This window comes from Camarhynchus parvulus, chromosome 2, assembly GCF_901933205.1.
Source record: "Camarhynchus parvulus chromosome 2, STF_HiC, whole genome shotgun sequence".
In the NCBI taxonomy this organism is placed as follows: Eukaryota; Metazoa; Chordata; class Aves; order Passeriformes; family Thraupidae; genus Camarhynchus; species Camarhynchus parvulus.
This window is the reverse complement of record NC_044572.1, coordinates 117,912,901-117,935,349: the sequence shown is the minus strand read 5'-3', so window position 1 is coordinate 117,935,349 and position 22,449 is coordinate 117,912,901. Positions and strand designations below refer to the sequence as shown.

At 38.1% G+C, this 22,449-nt stretch overlaps 1 protein-coding gene across 2 annotated transcripts in view; it reads right to left on the bottom strand.

Moving 5' to 3' along the window:
- Window positions 1-2,112: 2,112 nt before the first annotated feature.
- PREX2 (phosphatidylinositol-3,4,5-trisphosphate dependent Rac exchange factor 2) overlaps window positions 2,113-22,449 on the bottom strand; it is a 172,747-nt gene continuing 152,410 nt past the window's right edge. Inside the window, exons 38-40 of one of the 2 annotated variants that reach the window (XM_030944088.1) lie at window positions 21,026-21,128; window positions 10,335-10,402; window positions 2,113-7,490 (exon numbers count right to left, since the gene is read on the bottom strand). In XM_030944088.1, the coding sequence (XP_030799948.1) occupies window positions 7,445-7,490; window positions 10,335-10,402; window positions 21,026-21,128 (217 nt within the window). In that variant the 3' untranslated portion in view covers window positions 2,113-7,444. The remainder of the gene's footprint in view (window positions 7,491-10,334; window positions 10,403-21,025; window positions 21,129-22,449) is intronic. The other variant, XM_030944089.1, reaches the window with a different exon arrangement.

The window sequence follows — 22,449 nt, the reverse complement described above, 5'->3', positions numbered from 1 at the left end:
CATTCTGGAGATCCATTTTAACATCTTTTTGCCAAATTAGGGATATATACATTTTTGAAAGCTACCCTTAGTCCCAAGATTAAAATCAATGGAAGAAGCCTACCATCTACCTTGTGGCTGGAAATTGGCATTTCCCCTTCCCCCGCCCCCCACCTCCCCATTAATCTGACTCATGGGTCTGCTTCAAGACAACACAAGCCAGGAGTATGTTACATATGGACAAACCTGTACCAGCACTGGATGGTCCTCCTGGGAAGCAGTAAGAGCTGGTCCACTCCCTGAAGGAGGACAAGCTGGGACTTGTGGGTGAACACCATGCAGTGGCCTCCCCCTGAAAGGACCAGGAAAACAAAAGGCTCTGCTTGACAGTCCAGGGATGATCAGACAGGGCAAAATACTGAAGCAGGTTCAGGGTCCATCCAGAAAGTCCTCTATCATAAACAGCAGAAGGTGGCACCATGGGCAAAGCTACTCATAGCGCAGGTTTCAAGGTTCACCCAGAATATGAGGCTGCTGACAGGAGCTGCCCAGAATATGTGGCCAGTGAGCGCAGGGATGAGGCTGTTTTGGGCAGTTAGGGCATTTTAGTGTCCTCAGAACCCTGGCAGCTCCACAGAGCAAAATGACTATGGAAATAAGGAAGAGGGGGAAGGGAATCAAGTACTATCTGGGAAAGTAGTTTCAGACAATTAAGATTCTACAAGCAAGAATGAAGTAACTGTTAGCAATTCCACTTCATTAGTATAAGCCAAGTATGAGCTTCATCTATCCTCTTTCTGCATGACATAATGAGCTATTAAAAAAGCCTCCAAAGCAATCAAATGCATACTAAAAGTAAGTTTATGAGTAACATTCAAAAGAAAGTGTCTTTACTGTCAAAGCTTAGCAGACACATATTTTGATGGGAGGCAAATATAAATTATCTTTTTTGAATCATGAACTCACACTGTGCTCATTTGACATGTAAGTGTATCAAGTCCCTTTGCAGACTTTTTCGCTTTCAAATCATGATGATAGCAACACTTTCTCATGAAAGATGCAAAATACTGGACACCTAAGTGCTACCATGGTTTAACTGATTATCTTTCTCAGCAGTTGTTTCAAAGCACTATTTATTCCCATTGTGTACACTGGTCAAGAAAAGAGTTCTTTGGACTTCTGAGGTGTTCATGGCAGCAAGACCACAGAAATGAGGAACACTGAAAAAAGAAGCTTCACTTGTAATGGTAGAAAAGCAGACTGTATTTGAAATTCTGTGGTCACTTCTGTTGCTCAATACTTTAACATGCCATGCTGCCTTCCTTCACAAAATTAGATTAATATATAGACAGAAGAAAAAAAATAGTTTTTTCAAATCTAGTTATCCAGAAATACTTACATCCTCCTCCTTGCTTGCATAAGGTGGAAAACAAAAGGGATTTTAGAAAGTAATTGTAGTTGCTTTCGGTCCTGTCTCCACTGTTCCTGTCAGTCCTGAACATCCATTGATCACAACCATGTAGAAATCAGAACTCACTAAATATGGAGACAACTGCTCTGCAAGGTCTAATAGTTCATCAGCTTTCAGTCCTACAAAAGAAACAGTGCAAGTGCAACTCCTTAACCCCCTGGCATCCCAAAAGATCCCTCTAAAGGATCAGTCATTTATTGGTGTTTTTTTAGTGCAAGGAGTACAACACTCCACACTATGTTTGTCAGATTACCCCTTGTGCATAGCAGTAAACAGAAAGTCCGCAGACAAAGAAGTGCAGAAGTGGTGAATATTCCAGAGCTTCATGGAACAGTGATGGCACCACAGGGCCAAAAAGCAATTTCCATGTCTGTGTCTCTTGCAGCCTTCACAAATACAACTGCCCAAAGCCATGGGCTACTGTTCATGCAGGGTTCAGTTTTCCAATGGTTATAAAGATATATTTCAATTACCAGCAATAAGCCTAGGTTGGACCTGGGTTTGCAGAAGAGATTCTTGTTATAAATGTTTATTTCTAGAAATTTAATTTCTGTTCTGCAGCAGAATTCCTAGGCAGGCCCACAGAAAGGGCTAAAGGCTCTCAACCCCCCTCCCTCCCAACTTACTTCTTGCTTACAAATAAAGAGGTTTGCAGTGGCCATATTATGAATGGTTTTATTGCTCTCTGACATTTTGTAATACATTGTTACCATTCCAGTCTTTACTATGTAACTAAAAAAATAAACCACAGATCTAAAAGTACACAGTGTTAGTTTTATCCATAATCCACAATAGTAACTGATTCAAAGTATGCTACAGAGGCACTTTACAAAATAAAGGAAAAAGTAATTTAAATCCATGTTCCAAGGATTTTAATTCCAAAAGTTACTTCCAACAAACTCAACTACCCACAGAACTGCTGGTTTGATTGTTTTCAAACAAAAGCCGACTGAAACATTCTGCGTATGGCTGTACTTACACATAATATTTCAAAGCAGTCTCTTTCTCATAATATTTCAAATGGTCTCTTGTGCTTAATGAGATGTTACAAAATATATTCATAATCTGAAAAATGTGTGCAATATGCAGAAATTAGCTTCATTTTAAAAGTGTAACACAAGTATAACCAAATACATACACTATGTACAGGGTGTAAAGAAGTTAATAAGACTGCTTAGATTTTTAAATCTGGCATATGGTACTGCAGATAGGACACACATACACACACACACAGAAGATGTGGGTATTCCCATGGAAGTCCAAATCTAAATACTTGCAGAAATGTCCCACCTACTTTGAGCACTCTACTGGACTTGCAAACTGAAGTAGAAGTTATTTCTAAAGTAGATTTCTAGTATGGACATCTATATTTTTAGAGAAGAATAAAAAAAACCAAAAAGATTGATTAGCCTCTGGACAATCTGAAATTTCTCACCGGTGTTAACAGCTGCATGACTGTGCGTGCTGTGTATTCATTTATACATACATAGCAAGAAAACATATACCCACATCTAGCAGGAAAAGGGAAACATTCATAATAATAAAATTTCTTTAGGAAAACTTGGTTGATATATACAGCATATATAAAAACCCCTACACAATTGTCAGCATACAAAAATATGAGTTCAATATCTTTTTATACTTCAAAACCTAATGATGAAAAATCCAGGTGTCCTGAGTCAGGTATGTACTGCACATCTAATTAACCAATGCTAGAGTACTGTTGGAGTACAATTAGAAAAGCACTACCTGCATTTATCAAGTACAGAGATAAAATACACAAGGCAATGCATTATCTTTTCATACTGTTAAACACAAATGGTGCAAAATATGTGTAAAATGCTGGAAGACATATCCATGAAGGAGCTGTAAAGTAAAGAGTATGGAACAATATGTAGATATATACTACAGTTACTGATTTTCTCATTTAAATGAAATGAAAGACACTTTCCTTTTTTGAGCATCATGCTTAACCATGATGTGTATACTCACATTCAGGCAATTGTCTTAAATATGTATACATATATATACATACACACACACACACACTACATCTGGCAATCAATTAATAAAACATGTTTGCTTGTGAATTCCTCTGGCTAAAAACAGATCAATAAAAGTAGGTTATTTTTTTTTCCATTAAAGGAGTCTAACAAATGAAATTAGGTATGACTACTGCAAATCCTTGTTGACTGAAGTTTAATTGTCTTGGCCCTAAACCAGTAGAAGAGGAGTTCTGACCACTACTGACTGCATTAAAATAAACAAATACAAACCAATCCAAAAACCTGATGCATTTGCTAAAACCCAGTGAAATCTACCCAAAAAGCCACTAAGGATTCCAGCTGTCTCAGTAGACATGAAATTGGTTGGTTGCTTCAGCTGACAGCAGGAATGTTTACTTTAAAATGGATCTCTAAACACAAAGTTTGACATTGAAAAACTGGACTATATACATTTTTTATATTTATTTATATTTACAATCTACAAGGAAAATAGCTATTAAAAATAACTAATTTGGGGAACTAGAGTGAATCAATGGCCCTTTCAGACTAAAGACTGTTTAACATCATCCTATTATTCATAGATTATGGTTACAAAGGCCAAACATCCTCAGCTGTACTTAAAATCTATGTTTTCTCCAAGGATGGATGCTATGGCAACTCATGGCAACTCAGCTGTTCCTGGCCCTGTAACCTTCCCTTCCCAGGCTAGCATTGAATCATGGCAGTATTTGGTAATGTATGCCACTAGATCCTTGAATTTATTCCCAGAAGAATTACACTTTCCTTGGGGGAAAAAGTAAAAAATACATACACAATGCTTTCCCTAAACCAGTACAACACATTGTTGTAAAAAAAGGCTACATAACCCATTTCTGTCAAAACAAAGATTTACGAAGCTATAGGTGATACAATTCATGTAAATCATCACTCTTGGTCATCTCTTCTTGTCACCTGTGAGTTTAAAGATTTATAAGAAGATAAACATACTGTGATGAGAATGGATATTTTTTTTTACTTTGCAAGTGCATGTTGTATGAGGAATAAATACGTCCTATACATATACCAAACAAGATAAACAGCTTTAATAATGAACATATGTAAATTTATATTTTAAGAATGGACCATAAAGTCCATTTAATGTTATTAGAAGATAATAGAATGATGTTAGAATGTGCAGTGTGCTCTGAAAGCAGAGGGGCAAGAAAGCAATCTGAATACTACACAATGTTTCATACAGGCCATTGAAGAACATTTTGAGAAATCGGGTCCCTACATTTTAATAGACAGTAAGGGGGGCATTTATGCCTCATTTGCTCTGAAAATAGATTGGACTCAATCTATAAGTTAGAGTCAAGGATCCCAGACATCTTTTCCAACCTAATTGATTCTGTGTGTCACTGTGGAATCATATTTTTATCTGTAATTCCAGAAAACCAGGGCTTAAGTTTCTCAGCTTCTTTGATACCAGGCTAAATAGACACTTTACTTTGCAGTATGGGTCACCAATAAAGCTCATAATGCTTAATAGGTTTTCAAAAACTGTCTCTAGAGGGAGAAAAAAAGAATAAAGGACCAAAAGCTAGATATAAAATGACCAAAATAAGAGGTCAAGATTTCTGATGCACACTCATGAAACAACAGCTAAAAAATTTTGTCCAGTGACTGGCTTATAATTATTTGTCCCTTACAAATGTCTATTATTCCACAATTTCAACAACAAAATGAAACAGGGAATTATCATATTATACAGGGAGACTATTTTGGAGCATTTACACTCCTACCATTTTCAATGCTATATTAAAAAAAGCAATTGCTAGTTACAATAATGCATGTACATGCAATAGATTTTTTCCTCTAGGTTATTTTATTGTATACAGGCTCAGCAGCTCCATGCAGCCAACAGCTGACTTCCCTCATAGTAAATCAAACCTCCTGTGGTGAAACCTCACAGGAAGATGTGAGCTCAGAGCCGGGCTGACAGCAGCACGCCCTTGGCTTGAGGTGCTTATGGCTTCTCTGGACTTCTGATGTCTGAACAAGGAGAAACAGAAATTACTGGTGCTTTTGCCTTGAGCAGGAATTACCACAGCCAATACTGCTGCTCTGAATGAAATACATCTGAAAGTATGAGACCCTGACTAGAACAGCAATTATAGAAAACATAACTCTTTCTTATGTGCAAGCATTAGGTCATGCTAGACAAAAGCCTTTAAAAGTAATTTTTTTGTTGTTTTGTTTTTTTTGATTTTGCTTTTGTGTATTAAGTATTTTAATCAAAAAGATCATGATTCAATAGCTTCCAGCAACTATGAAAGAGAGTAAACCTTAAAGCACAAAGGTGAAGTTGTTACTGGAGTGCTCATTACTGCATGCCTTTATCATATTTTAAGCCAAACATTCTCTTTCTATTGATATGACTACATAAATATATACATGTTGAAATGTACATATATGCACAGACATGTATATCTGTGGATATATAAAAATATTTATTTTCTTAGCAAAGTTAAGGTCTGTGTAAAAACATTTAGAATACTGAAAAAGGTAGGACCTCTAATTCCTCCTTTGGAGAAAAGTAACAAGTTCCCTAAATATCCTCTAAAAAAACCCACTCTCTTCAAGAGTACAATTCCTTTTGAATTCTCACTTATTTAATTGTAGATTGATAGATTCATATATATTTAGATCATATGCAAAAATTATGTTGTGAGGTTTGATTGCTACAGCATAACTACAGGCCACTGTTGTACAAAAAATAAAATTTATTCAGACAGTATGTGTCTTGCTCTAATGGATTACATAGCTACTGCTACAAGTATAACTATTTCAGAATACAGTTTTTGTTTTAATGTGCTCATATATAAATCCTCATTTGGGAGCATTTGAAAATGAAAATTCTTTGGCCAAAAGAACAGCCAAATGCAGATAAATTCTCCCTGGGCTCTCTGAATAGTTAGTACAATTCAAAATCAATCTATAACAATTACCAATCCAAAGAACTGAGATGCTATACAAAACAATTCTGACAAAATGTGGAAAATGGTAGCATAAAACATCAAAACCCCAAACTATGCTTGAACTTGAACCAGTCATTTCCAGTTTAACAACACTGACTCATCTCTGCCTTATGTAGATTAGTTAGTGTAGTACTCTAGAAGAAAACACACAACTCTGGAAAACTCTGAAGTGCAGAGATGTAATGATGTAAAACATCTATTGGAGTCTGAAACTCAGCCTAACAATGGACAAAGATCAGACTAATCCTTCTCCTTCATTATAATGGCAGCTGCAGAAGGGCAGAACTTTAGCTTATATGCCACACCATCAGGCACTCCTAATGCCATGTAGGTCCTCCTTCCAAGCAGTGTGACAAGCACTGCCTCAGACATAGATGAGTTTACTGATTACAAGCACACACCCATAGCAGCTGCCTGCAGCCATTAAACACAATTCTGAAATGAGCGTTCCATCTTTAAACCTCACGTCACATTCTTGAAACAGTAAAGTTAACATTCCAAGAAATGATGATGGTGACAGGAAAAAGCTTTCTCAAGTGCAAAGGGCCCCATATGAAGTGCATGCTCATTATCAAGCCTAGTTTATCTAGGCTTCCACAAGATCACATTGTGCATAGGGTACAAATGAAGACATTCCCTCTGACCAAGACATTTTTTTCAAGCTTCTGGCTATGCCTATCATGTGGCTGGACAAGACACATCAAATGAATCTGATTCCAGTGTTAAATTCCCAAGAGTACTGTCCTATGAGTGTAAGGCTGGAGTGCACAGATTTCGGAAATGCTTTTGGGAAGACATCTTTCAATGCCAGTAGGTAACACTTAGGGTATTTCTTCCTTTGTCCTGAGTAAAAGATTTTTTTTTCTTATTTATCAAAGCTGCAGGGACATAATGCTATAGTGCAGTTGGATTTTTGTTATATAATCCCAGTATCCTAAAGGCCATTACTAGGTTGTTTTCTGGAGCAGATCTCATTCTTCTCCAACAGGTGGTGGTGGCTGACACAGCTTGTATAATCTGACAATGACAAACAAACAAACAAAGCAATTATTATTATTCTGAGAACTTGGTCATTATTAAAATGAGTAGATTTAAGGAACACAAAGTAAAGCCACATCTTTCTGCACTGCAAAATGAAAGGTATTAATTCAGTTTAATACCATCAAGGTAAAATTAATAAAATCTTCTTTGTTTACATTGAAAGTGGAATAATTAAAACACATATGTATAAGCAGTCTTATAAACACATGTCAATGCAGAAAATTTTCTTATTTCTGTACTGAAGGTGCCTTCATTAATCCTATTAGCAGGTGTTGCCCTGGATTTCCCAATTGAAAAAGCTGCTTGGTGAATGTAATTGCCTCCAATTCTGTTTTGTCTTGGCCCAGTCAAAGCTGTCTAGAAATATTTCCCTCAAGAACTGGTGCTGTTTGAAGTACCTGAGACAGGTGTCAGACATGTGACACTAGCATGCAGATTTTAAATTCTCTCTCCCTCTGGTTCTTCATGGATGAACTCAACAGCAGTAAGATTTGCTTCAAAATATTACCCCAGTACAAATTGAAATAACCACTGCTTTTATAAAGGTTTTTGGACTTCTATTAACCCCTTTTGAAAGGACTTGTTATTAACAGGTGTTTGAAAGTTTACCCTAACAACAGAAATACTGAAAATAAAAGGCAATCATTCTGACCTCACACCCCTTGCTCTGTACTCTTGTCCAGCACACAGTATCTCCTCTGAAAACACAGCAATTAGAACCAGCCATAGACATGATCTCATTTGGAGATTACACATATTCCTCTGGGAAAATGTTTCATTGGAGGAATAACAAAGAGAAATCTCCACCATAATGTGTTCTGAAGATCATTGGGCTCTTCCACATAGTCATATGGCAGATTCAGAAACACAGTCATTTAAGGTCACATTGTGCAGACGCCAAAACATCTGTTGGGAGCTATATATAAGGCAATATACATATATCTAATATTTTTACACTGATGAGAGGATAAGGAATGATCTTTATACAGACAAGGATGCAGAGAAGAATAAACAGGGGGTGAATTATTTGATTCTGCTGGTATAATAAGGCAGTAATATTCAAAGCTGGCAGAAGACAGATAAAATTACAGTCAGAATCTCATCTAGAGTAATTGCAGTGGAGTTAATACTTGATGTTTTAGCAATATTTAATTTCTATGGAGCAAAGTGCAGAAAACTTCAGCCCCAAGTACTAAGGTCTGTGTATTCTTCAGGTTATAGCAGTAATCACTTAGATTGTCTTCAGAGCATGTGATATAAGGGAACTTGAAACAAACTAATGATAAGGCTGCATAAATCTCTCAGGATCTGAAGTTGCTGATGATGCTATAGAGCAGAAATAGCCTGCTCTGAGTCAATATATATGGAACAACTATTTGAGATGGTACAAACATCAGCTGAGAAAACAGAAACAGTGGCAGTTGCAGACAATGAGAGAACCCTGTCAAGTGATGTTAATTGAAACCAAATATAAAATTGTTTTCAAAGCAGAGAACTAAAAAGCCATAGTATTGTTTAGCTATACATCAAAAGCATCCTGCTGATGACAATTCTGACTTGTGCATCTAATGCCCTGACATGGAGGTCTGGGATATTCCTGTGACATTGCTATTGCTGCTCACTGGCAAGCGTGCCAGGTACGTGTTGTGTCTGTGTCCTCATCATTCTTCTTCAGCATTTCAGTGCTACATTGTGGGAGTTTCAGATGGAAAGAGGCAGTCTTTTTTCCACACATGTAATGCTAAAAAAATCTTATTGCTAAGTTTCAATTTTTGAGAATTTAGATTTTTCCTTTATCACAAAAACTCTGAATCTAGATGAACATTCTGTCATGTTGGGATGGGAAAAGTTTGGGTTGCAAGAATTCATTGGCTGTCTCCATAATTATGTCATTAAGGAGCTCATTTAAGTCCCAAATCATACTGTTCAAAATAAGAAAATTCTTCACCCGCTAATGCTTTAATTGCTTTTAATGTAATAAAATGCTACTTTATTGCCATGGAGGCAAGACAGCTGACTGAAGATCTTTGGTCCTGCACTGCCTCTAAGCTAATCAAATTCACACAGTCATCTCTATCAGGTTTAGCTAGTTCCCCGTTTTCCTTAATGAAATTTAAACACCACAGTGGATCTGTTATGTATTTTACATATATGTTTAGCTCATTCAATGTGTTCTCATTAGTCAACAAAAACATTATGTTTAAATCAGTAAAACCCAGTCTAAATTAGTTGTGGATTACTCTAACCATTTTAAGATCAAATTAAGAATGGTTTGGTTATTTTTATTTACAAGTATTGTGCTTTTAAAGAAATACTTCCAGCACCTGCAATCCATCACAACATTTAAAAGCTGGAGAAATATGGAATAACCCATTTTTCATTGTGATGCATGTTTCAGAAAGAGACAAAGAAAGACTACATCATCCCCAAAGGCAACTAGAACATGATTTTGCTGAGATACTGCAGTACAGTATTTCATTAAAATAGGGTTATGGATCTAGTTAAGAGTATTTACCCAAACCCAGTAAATATTACAAGTGATGAAGGACTTTCTCCAGTGTTTTCATAATTATTATGAACTAAGACCCATTTTTCAAAAATGGGCATGTTTTGAAGTGCTACATAGCCTAGACTTCTGCAACTAATCACTTGAAGTAAAATTGTATGGCTAATAGTGCAACTGATTTTATGTACATTAAGAGCCAAATCTTACCACATAGAGCAAAATATAGTCAATGTTTACTGTTAGCTTTTGAGCAGCTAGGACCAAAATTGGCACAAAGTAGACAAAACCATGGTCTAGGACAAAGAATAGGTTACCTTGGCACAGACTGTGGCGTTCGATCCCTCACTCCTAAATTCTTGGCTGTGTTTTGTACTCTTGCACCCTGTGGAAGAAGAAAAACAATTTTACTTCATTTATCCCACCATAAATTAGGAAGTTTTCTGAGCTTTGTGGATGAACATAACTATTGATTATAATTAATTAACACAAATGCTTCATCTCCCAAAATAACTGGTATCTTCTAAGGTGAGGAAAAAGTTAAAGCAATAAAGAAACAAAAATCTTGCCACTTGTCACCAAATAAATGCACACATATAGATCTTACTAATTTAAAAGAGAATAATTTAAAAAATAACATTTAAGGTTTAAAACAATCCAAACACACCTTATTTCAATTTGTTTGATTTTTGTCACTATTCCATGTAGAAGTCATAGATAAAGTTCTTTTCTGACATGTCACTTATTTCCTATGAACTTTTGAACAAACAAATAATACAGATTGTTTTCTATGAAAATACTAAATGAAACTAACAAAGAATGGCCTAAACTCAGGCACTAAATAAGGATTAGAAAAATGCAGGTCCTGATCTTCCTTTATAATCAGAGAATCTCAAAAACAAACCCCAAACAAATAGGCAGGAAACTCCTGAGATTGATTAGTCTAAAATCCCCACTTAAAGCAGGGACAAAAGAAAAGTTGGTCTCTCTCTACCTCAATTGATCCTTTCAAAAACAATAATGAAGTACTTTTGTCCCACTGACTCATCTAGTAAGGAGGAAATGGATAAAACATGCATAATATTTATATACCATTAACTATTGTGTGAAAAACACCCTCTTCTGCAAACATACCAGCTTACATATATCAAAGAACTTAGTAAAATTTCTTTTTGAATGATGAGGTCTAGCTCTTAAATTGCAGTTTTATTGATGTAGTCACAATAAAGAAATATCTGTTAGGCTTACTATGTTTTCTATAATTTTAAATGAGATGGAAACTACTTGTTCTACCAATAATAAAAATACTGACTCTCCATTTATTTCTCCTGTACTATGTAAATTCAGGACAAAATAATAGAGAATAAAAATGTATAACCTCAGAATCCTTACTGTGTAATCTTTAATTGATATGAAGTATCAAAGATAATTTATATTTCTAACAGAGCTGCAGTGCCAGGTGCACGTGATGTAAAATAGGTATAATACTTGATCCCAGTCATAGAGTAAGACTAGACCTTTCATTTGACTGAAATCAGGTACACAGGTAATTGACATGGTATTGATTTACTGCCATGGGCTGAAAGTGTATGAAAAAGGCTAGGTGTTTACACACAGGCAGGCTCTCAGATTGTATGTAAATCAACATGTACCACAAAAACATACTGCATCCTTACATTTCTTTAAGGCAAAGAAAGGGTGATAAAGACAGAAAAAATAACTAGAATACGTATAAAAATTAAGGCAGAATATAAAATTCTTTTACTATAGCCGCATCTATCTCAGTAAGATTATCTCCAACAATTGGAAAGGCATGTAACTATAGACCATGACAAACATGTCTTTCCCCAGAAACTCCTCCAGAATTAAGTCATTAGTCATTCAATACTTCCTCTCTTCATCAACAAGTATGTGCTTAATTAACTTTAGTGATTCTCTTATCTTCTTTCCCATTTCATCTTGTACTCAGTCAAAAAATACACATCACTAACCTTGTGAAAGATCCACATCTTGGTACAATCTTAACTTACTACATCAAGAACCAGAGAATGGTCGGGTTGCTAAAATTTTAAGAGGTCATCTAGTCTCAACCTCCCACCCTGGGCGATGACACCTTGCACTAGACCAGAATGCTCAAAGTCCCATTCATCCTGTTCCCAAATATTTCCAGGGATGGGGCATCTATGGCTTCTCTGGGTAACATGTTCCAGTACCTCACCACCCTCACAGCAAAGACTTATTTATAAACCTAATGTCTAAAATTTATTCTAAAATAAAGACTCAATCTAAGCCCAGTGTCACTTTGAAGCTATTAGCCCTTCCATTACATGCCCTTGTAAAAAGTCCCTCTCCAGCTCTCCATTCTTTTAATTTGGTTTAAACCTGACAATTTCATTTGATGTGTTTAGTTCTGCACTGGTGAGGACAATGGTCAGTCCCTACCTGTGACACATGTTCTTTAGAAGTCTGTTATCCCCCTTCATGATGCTGAACAGTCCTACATTATTTTGTCTTTCTGTCTGTAAACTTTTCCCAACCATTGGCCAGTATTTTCCTGACTTTTTCTGAATCTTTTCCATTGTGCTATATCCTTATGGAAGGGATAAGAACATCAGATAGTTCCAAATGCAGGGTCATGACAGCATTATTTCTACTTTGTCCTCTATCCCTCCCAAACCATTATAGCTTCTGCTTTACTGATAACTGCTGCAAATTGAGCTGATGTTTTCTCCTCATATCCTCAGGTCTTCAACATGAAATGGAATGGCAAGCTCACAGTAAATTATTTTGAATGTGAACTTAGGGTTTGTTTTTTCCTTAGTGTCCTTCACTTAAGAGTAATCTATGCTGATTTTCATCTATTTTATTGCTCAATCACAAAGTCCTGCAAGATCATTTCTAATTCTTCAGTTACTGCTCATCTTTAATAAAAGAATTGAAAATAATTCAGTGGAGAATAGGAAGAATTATTAGTTAAGAAAATTCAACTGAAAAACAACATATCAGATGAATTGATTTCTTCTATCTATACAAGTAATGGCTTACCAGGGACATGATAATCGAATTTGGGATAGACTTTTTTAGCAGGAGCTGTAGCAATAGGAAAACAAAGTTATATTCAGAATAGATATAAGGAAGAAATGTTTTATGATGAGGGTGGTAACACAGTAACAGGTTGGCCAGAGTATGCTAGATGCCCCATTTCTGGGAACAATAAAAATGCTAAAAGTCTACTGCTAAATAGGGAAGAAAATCTGGTTGCTAAGTTTATGGTACACTGGACAGAAAATGGGAATTGAAGGGGGGAAAAATAGAAGAAAAAAGCCACTTGAATGAAACACGAAGTAAACCATTGTAATGAAAAGGTTAAGAAAACTCCAGAACAGACCACATGAGAAACAGCGTGCAGGAGTCCCCACTGCTGGAGGCTTAAGGACAGATACAACAAATGTGTGTCAGGAATGACATAGGGATAGATGTTGGTTACAGTTAGCCATGTTGAGTCCAGACCTTCTGCAGCTCCAGTAGCCTTTCCTCAAAGCCATTGTCTAAAATTTTTTCATAATAAAGAAACCTCACCATGCTGAGACCTGCACATAATTAACAGCACTGAGAGCCAGAATATACCCATATTTGCAAAAACTATCTAAATTAATTACATGCTGATCCTGTCAGTGCTGTGACTACCTCTGAGAACAAAACCAGCCTATTTTTACTTGCATCACTCACTAGACAAACTAATTTTAGTATCTTGCTCACATAATAAATCAAATGTATTGATTTAAAAAGGAGTCTAGCTTTATATAATCATGTAATTTATTGTTTAGATGGGACACAAATTAGACCTTACTTAAAACCACCAAATTCTTATTTCTTTTGAGGAAAAGCCCCCAAGAATTACTAGCAATTTGCTACCTGACATATTTTTGTCACCACTGAGCATCATTATACCATTTCTATTTCTATATACTGCTAATTTATACTTCTCCAATTCTATTCTTAATTGACACCGTCTCACATGGGCATAAGGGAGAGCTGTTTTACACAACTCTAGACTGCTACCCTCTGCATACCAGTACTGCCAGAGCACTGGGGAAAGATGATGGCAGTTCTGAGGCATCAATCTGGACTCTTCTACATGAACTAGTATTCTCATTGCCATGTTTAAAAATTATAGGTTTATTTTCAAGCTACACACTAATTTAAGGGTAGCAAAAACCAGTCACATAGAGAAAACATTCAAAAAAAGAAAACATTCAAAAATGCTCTAAATCAGTACAATACTTATGAAAATTATTCACAGAACCACTAGGTTGGAAGAGACCTTCAAGATCATTGAGTCCAACCCATGCCCCAAAACCTCAAATAAACCATGGTACTGAGCGCCACATCCAATCTTTTTTTTAAACATATCCAGGAATGATGACTCCACCACCTCCCTGGGCAGACAATTCCAGTATTTAATCACTCTTTCTGTAAAAAATGTTTTCCTAATATACAACCTGCATTTCCCTTGGTGCAGCTTTAAGGCTGTGTCTGCTCATTCTGTCAGCTGCTGCCTGGAGGAAGAGACCAACCCCACCTGGCTACAACCACCCTTCAGGGAGTTCTAGAGAGTGGTAAGGTCACGCCTGAATCCTTTTCTTCAGGCTAAACACCCCCAGCTCCCTCAGTTGTTCCTCACAGGGTTTGTGTTCCAAGCCCCTCACCAGCCTTGTTGCCTCCTCTGGACGTGCTCAAGCCTCTCAACGTCCTTCCCAAACTGAGCGGCCAGAGCTGGACACAGCACTCAAGGTGTGGCCTCACCAGTGCCGAGTACAGGGAAAGGATGATCTCACTGCTCCTGCTGGCCACACAATTCCTGATGCAGGCCAGGATGCCCTTGGCCTTCTTGGCCACCAGGGCACACTGCTGGCTCATGTTCAGACAGCTGTGGACCAGCACCCCCAGGTCCCTTTCTGTCTGGGCACTGTCCAGCCACACTGTCCCCAGCCTATAACACTGCAGGGGGTTATTGTGGCCAAAATGCAGGACTCAGAAGTTGGACTTATTAAACATCATCTTATTGGACTCTGCCCATCTATCCAACCATTCCAAGTCTCTCTGCAGAGCCCTCCTATCTTCCAGCATATCTACATACACTCCCAGATTAGTGTTGTCTGCAAATTTGCCAGTGAAAGACTCAATGCCCTCCTCAATAAAAATATTGAACAGAACTGGCCCCAGCACAGACCCCTGGGGGACACCACTGGTGACAGGCCACCACCTGGATGCAGCACTGTTCACCATCACCCTCTGGGCCCAGCCATCCAGTCAGTTCCTAACCCAGTAGAGTGCTCCTGTCCAGGCTGTGGGCTGCCAGCTTTTCCAGCAGTGTGCTGCGGGAGACAGTGGCAAAGGCCTTTCTGAGGTCCAAACAGACAACATCCACGTTTCCTGCATCCACCAGGCATGTCAGCTGGCCAGAAAAGGAGACCAGGTTGGTCAAACACGACCTACCCCTCCTAAACCCCTGCTGGCTGGATCCGATACCCTGGCCATCCTGTAAGTTCTATGTGATGACGGTATAAACTGTTCCATCACCTGGGTACTGAGGTCAGGCTGACTAGTCTATAATTACCAGGATCCTCCTTCCCACCCTTGTTGTGAATTGGCATCACATGGCCACCTTCCAGTCATCTGAAGCCAGGACTGCTGGTAAATGATGGAGAGAGCTTCACAGGCTCATCTGCCAGCTCTCTCATCACCCTGGGATGGATCCCATCTGGTCCCATAGATTTGTGAGCATCTTAGTGGCTCAGCAGTTCTCTGACTGCCTCCTCCTGGATAACAGGGGGACCATTCTGCTCCCTGACACCATCTACCAGCCCAGGAGGACAGCTGTCCTGAGGACAAGCCATCTTCCCACTAAAGACTGAAGCAGAGAAGGCGTTAAGCACTTTTGCCTTCTCATCTGCAGTTACCAAGTTCCCTCCCGCATCCAGTAGAGAACAAGAGCTGGTCTTGCCCTTCCTTTTACCTTTACTATATTTGCAAAACCATTTTTTATTATCCTTTAATAAAGTTACAAAGTTAAGTTCAAACTGAGCTTTGGCCTCTCTAATTTTTTTTCTACATGCCTTAGCAACCCCCTTAAATACTTCCTGAGACATGACCCTCCTTCCAAAGATGATACATCCTCTTTTTATTCCTGAGTTCCTTCAAAACCTCATTGCCCATCCAGGCTGGACATTTGCCTCATCGACTCGTCTTTTGGCACACAGGGACAGTCTGTTCCTGTGCCCTCAATATCTCTGTTTTGAAGCATGCCCACCTTTCCTGGACTCCTTTGTTTTTAAGGGCTGCTTCCCAATGAACTCTCCAAGTAAGTCTCCTAAATAGGCCAAAGTCTGCCCTCCAGAAGTCCAGTGTAAAAGTCTCATTGATGCTCCTCCTGATTTCACCATATATTGAGAACTATATAATTTCATGATCACTATGCCCCAAGCAGTCTTCAACCACCACATCTCCCACCAGCCCCTCTCTACTTGCAAACCACAGGTCTAACATAGTCCCTCCCCTGGTGGGCTCAAAATATAGTGTTGTTATTATACTTTTAAAAAGGCATGAAAATATGATTAGTCACTTAAAAGACAATATAAATTATCTTCTGGCCTTTTCTGTTCATCAGCCTTTTAGTTACTTTTTTTCCTCAGAGTTCTCTGCCCTCCTGCAGCTCCTTCTCCATTGTACTCTGTTCCACTGTATTCTTCTGTCCTCTTCACTCTGCTGCATCCTGAAGTCACAGTGCTGTCAGGATGCTTTACATAGTATTTTGTGTGTACAGTTGTTTACATGAGTATATACGTAAGTTTAAACCTTACCAAAAGATAGTTGGGATGTTTTGACAATTTTTTCTCTATTTTATAAATAAATCAAAACTGCTTAAGTAAAGCCATGCCACAGACCCAAGTTCATACCCACTCTCACAAGTTTGTCTCTTTCCTTTAGTTCTCACAGACCAGGTGCTTGCTATCTTACAATAACTGACAAGACAATTACTTTGAACATTGTTCCAACAGTACAGTTGGAGCTATTATTAGTCTTGTTCAACATGATCTTGACCTCATTCAATTAAAAATAAAATCATTCCTGAGGTTATCCATTCAATCAGGTGTCTCTGGTGCACCAAGTTGGAAAACACATCAGCTTCAAGTAGAGATAATTTCCTCTTGTGGAAAGCTGATGCTGACAGGAGTTAGTGCTGCTGAGTAACAGATGGAATAGATGTCCTTTGACTTGCCCCTCCCTGTGGCTAATATCTTTATTCCACAAAAGGTTTAGTGTGTAAATGGAATAACAAATTTTTTTGTTTGTTTTATGTAGAAAAGGCACATGTACTGCTCTTAACTAAATGTTCTGCATTAAGCCCCAAGAAGCCTTTTTATTTCTTGTTCTTCCAAGTTTTATTGCCTGCATTATGATCCTGACAGTTAAATCCTACAGATAATTTAAATATTAAATCCGAACAGGTTTCTAGAAAATACCATATAGTGTGTTGCTAAAATTACTCCAAAACATTTAGAATTTAATGGAGGGTTATATTTCTACTACAGAACTCCAAGACTGATTGAAAATTACGACAAAAGATTATTACTCTATTAAATGCCATAGTGGTTTCCTGCAAGAGAAAGGATGTGTGAAAAAAGCCAAGATATACTAGCACACATTTTTGCAGTATCTGTGTGTGGTATTGAGATATTGATATCTTTAACAGCTATTGATCACCTGCTGTTTTACTTCAAAGAATGCAGCCTCATCAAAAGGCCTTTTTTCACATCTACATTTGAGCAAGTACAGCTACAGCTGCTCAAAACCATGTCAGTTTCTTTCATTTTGTCTTTCATTTTCATTACATAAATGCAGAAGATACAAAAATGAATCACCATTTTTAAAAATGGCCTAGATCTGTATTTTGAAAATGTACAATTTGACAGAATACATCCTACAAGTAGATTTATGCAAACCCCTACAATCATCTTTTTTGACTGCAAAATACACAGATCTGCCTTTTGTCTAAATCTTCAGGAGCAGACATCAACCTATACATGCAAGTTCATCCATATAACTTGCATGTAAAGCATATATACTGCATATAAAGCAGTAGCCTTCCTTTCAAGTCAAGTGAAAGCTCTAATTCCTGAGCAGATGTACATTCAAGAACCTCAAGGACGATTATTCACCACAAACTTAATTTACGCACCAAAATAAGTGAAAGCCCAATACAAAAAGGAATGAACTAAATACTCTGTATTGGCATTGGTACATTGGATCTACCAATGCTCAGCAGCAACACTTCCATACAACTGATGCAAATCTATGGTTTGAAACTATCCACAAAATTGCTTTAACAGACTAAAGGTCACACCTAGCATACACATATTTTTCTCTATAGCAAGTTAGAAGCAAAGTACAGCTTTTTAATCATCTTCATAACTGTGATTGCTGCACAAAATATGTAGTAAAGTTAATGAACATAATAAATTAGGTGCCATCTAGAACCCAGAAATTATGAACCTATTCTTATCTGTGATTAATTGTTACAATATTTAATTATGGGTTTTTTTAACTTCAAGATCGAGTGCATCCTGTATTTTGCTTATGATTTTGTTGTAAGGTTGAAAGCTACCACAGGCTGGGATATATGTTCCATACGCATGCAGAGTGATTAAGTTCCCCTTCAACCTCTCTCTCATCAACTGAACAGGTTGAGCTCTTTAATCTTCAGTTTATAAGTTTTGTCTAACAACCTCTGGACCATTCATATTCGTCCCTTGAATTCCTTCCAAGATACATCCTTGTGAAAGTATTTTCTGATAACAAGATACTCTAGAAAATGTTGTGTTAATACAGTAGAGCGTAACCCCCGTTTTCAGTTGATATTACTTTTTAATCCAATATTTTTGGCATACCTTCACACCAAGAGTTCATGTTGAGGTGGTTATCTATCCACAACAGCCCCTAAATATTATGATGGCCAAAGAGTGAAAAACACTGTTTTGCAATAATGACATTGTCCTCAGGAATCTTGCCTGGAAATTAAAAACAGTAGTATTTGTTTCTCTCCTTCCCTTCTATGCTTCCCCTTAATTCAGTGCATGAGTCACTTTTTACTGGCAATATCTAATAATCTTAAGTTGTTTTTATCAATCATATGTATTAATATAAAAATTGTCTTACTCAACAGACTATTCTGATGTAAGGTGACACTAAGGTAGTTAGTATACAAAAATCACTTAGTAAAATCATAAGAGAAAGCAAACAACTGGTTAGAGATAGCCTGTTTCTGTATTAAAAAATAATAATTAAAAAAAAAACCACCTTCAACAATAGGGAAGAAAATGAAAAAAAAAAAAAAAAGGCAAAACCACAAACAACAAAGCATCCAAACTAGGACTCAGACACTGTACAACATTAGGATGGAGGCTAAAAAATGTTTGGTCAAATCATTCCTGTTTGATAACTACGTGTGCTGTTTGGAAGCACACAGGTCTCTCCTGTCACAGCATACATTGCAGGTGCGATATCCATGACACACAGAGTATCATAATACAATTTCAGAAAGCTTCAACCCATACAGAGTGACACTGTATCACATCAGAAGGCTTCAGGTGTCTGCCCACACAGAATAACATTACATCACCCCAGAAGGCTGCAAGCATCTGCCCTTCTTTTTCTTTAGCCCAGCCTTTTATACCTGTGATTGTTTATGCATTGCACCTGTGTGCCCTCTGTTCCCTTTGGTGGTTGGTCTGTGCACCTGGGTACTCCATGGCTCATTGCTTTCAGTGCTGCTCACCTGCTTTCCACAGCTGTAGCCCACTGCCCTAGGGTGACATAATGATGCTTGTATCCCCATTCGTGTGTTCTGTTTATGCTGGATATTATGTTCTGTGCCTTCAAGACTGGCTCTGAAGAGTTAAAGTTTTGTTTTGTTATCAGCCTGATTCCCTACAGCTGGCAGGACACAGAGAAAGGGCAGTACATAGTGCTGCTTTTGCTTTGCTTTTTGCTTTGCTCTCACTCTTGCTTCTGCTTTGCTCTTGCTTTTTGATTCTGCTCATCAGTTAGTTTAGCTAAGCAGTCCGAATTTTTCCCTGGACTGTTTCTCCTTCGCTTTTTTTGGAACTACTCGAACCTGCTCCGGACTGGGACCTGGGAAACACCGAGAGTTTGCACCCTGTGGCTGCAGCAGCCATTCCCAGCACCAGAGAGATTGATAACAGAGCGACCACTCCCAAGAGAGACTTTCTGAATTTGTCATCATTTTTCAGCCCAAACTTCTGTCATTCATATCAATAAATCCCCCCTTTAGCAAACCACTCATCACTCCAAGCACTATCCCCTGAACCTGACCATGAACTTAAGCTTCTTTGACTCATTTTCAAGCCCATCCTTCCTAGAAATCCCACTAATTCTCATCTCAATAACATTCCCAGCTCTCTTACTACCCTCCCCAGACAACTGATGAATTACTAACCGACTCTCAACCTTCCAGCTATGATTTATCAACCTAGTCACAAAACAACTAATAATACCCCTAGACAAAAAAGGACAAAAATTAGCCCTAATTTTAACATACCTCATAATCTTCCTCCTACTCATTAACCTTCTAGGACTGCTACCCTACACATTTACCCCAACCACCCAACTATCTATAAACGCAGCCCTAGCTCTCTTCCTATAACTAGCACCCTCCTAACAGGACTGCAAAACCAACTGATGTCATCCAGTATTGTTCATTTTGTGTGCTGAGGGGTGTTTTGCCTATTAAATAAAAAAGTTCTTTCCACTTCTCTCCAAGGAATCCTTCCTGAACCAGTTGCAGGGAGGAGCCATGTGGATCTGCTTTCTGGCGGGGCCCCCTTTTGGAGGTTTTCTCCCAAATTTGCCCAAAACCAGGACACCCACTCCCCACTCCCAGTTACCAAAGCTGTGTGCCTACACTCTGGCACAGCAAGTCCCTCACCTGCTTGCGCATGACGTCCGTCGCCTGCATGATGTAGCGAGGGGGCAGCCCATGGCTCCGGGCCAGTGTGATCGCCTGCTCCAGGGTGACGCTCAGGGTGCAGCTGCAATGGGGGAAAGAGGTCAGCTGTCTGATATCGCCTCAAAATAACTGCTTTTAAATCAATCCTCTTTTTGAAAAAATTATACATAAAAAGATTACATAGTAGATGTGCCTCCTATACCTCCCTCACCCATGCAGGCTTTGTTTTGTTTTGTTCTTAAGGAAAAAAACCCAAACAAAACCCAACTCCCCCCAAAAAACCCAAAAACAACATACAAAAAACCACACAAGAAACTATAGCTTGGCAAGTGCACAACTTGGAGAGTAACAACCCAAGAAAAAAAATTTTTTGCAATTATATAAATCCCTTTTCAGGTGGTTTCTGCATGTTCTCCCCCTCCACTCTTAAACAAGACCAAGGCTTTGTACCAGGATCCAATCTCTTACAATTAATTTAGCTTGATTATTGTCTTGGCACATCAGTGCAGTGCAAAATTAAGAGACATTTACCCCTTTCAAAAAAGAAAATAGATGAAAACTGCATTCCTTCAAATGAACTGTCCTGTGCTGTTTGCCAATCTTTTTGAAAAAAACGCTTGGACAAAAACTGATTGTGGTTCCTCATCTAACAGAAAGGCTGTCACTGTTGTATCAGAGCAACCAGAAAAGAGCAGTAGGACAGACAACCTGCCGGGACACCAGGCAAGAAGTAGTAGGGAAAGTAATTTTGAAGACTCCATCTCATTTTCATTGTTATCAGGACAAGAAAAATGGTTGGTTTCTCATGCAACCAAGACCACAGCCATAGAAAACTCATGGATAGAGAAAAAACACCCAAGTAGAAACAGGTGCTTTTACAAAGAACACGTTTGAGGGCTGCTATAACCCAGGAGGTGAGAGTGGCTCTACTCTGCACCAGTAAATCGCTCCATTTTTCTCTTCACAACCAAAGTACTGCAATAATCAAATCTCTTGAACCAGAAAGATGGGTTGTACACAACATTATTCTACCTCAGCAGAACCTGACAAAAGCTGTAATTTTCAAGTTCAAATAATAAAACTAAGACGCATTATTAATATATAATTTTGAGCACCCTTTTGGCAAAATCCTGACCAAAGTGTTCTGCATAGTTTATAATACGCACACAGAACAGACAATATGTTTCAATCAAACACTTATCTTGCTGAGCAGAAGATATGTAGGAGGAAAAAAATGTGTCTGTACTTATTTTCTTACTGAAAAAAACACGCAAACCCAAAATGACACATTTTAAAAACTGCTTAAGCTAATTTCTGGACTGCAAGAAGTTTCACAGAAGTGAGCATAGAGGATACTAAATTTGATCTGTAGCTTTTTAAATGGTCTTTCATAAAAAATGTAT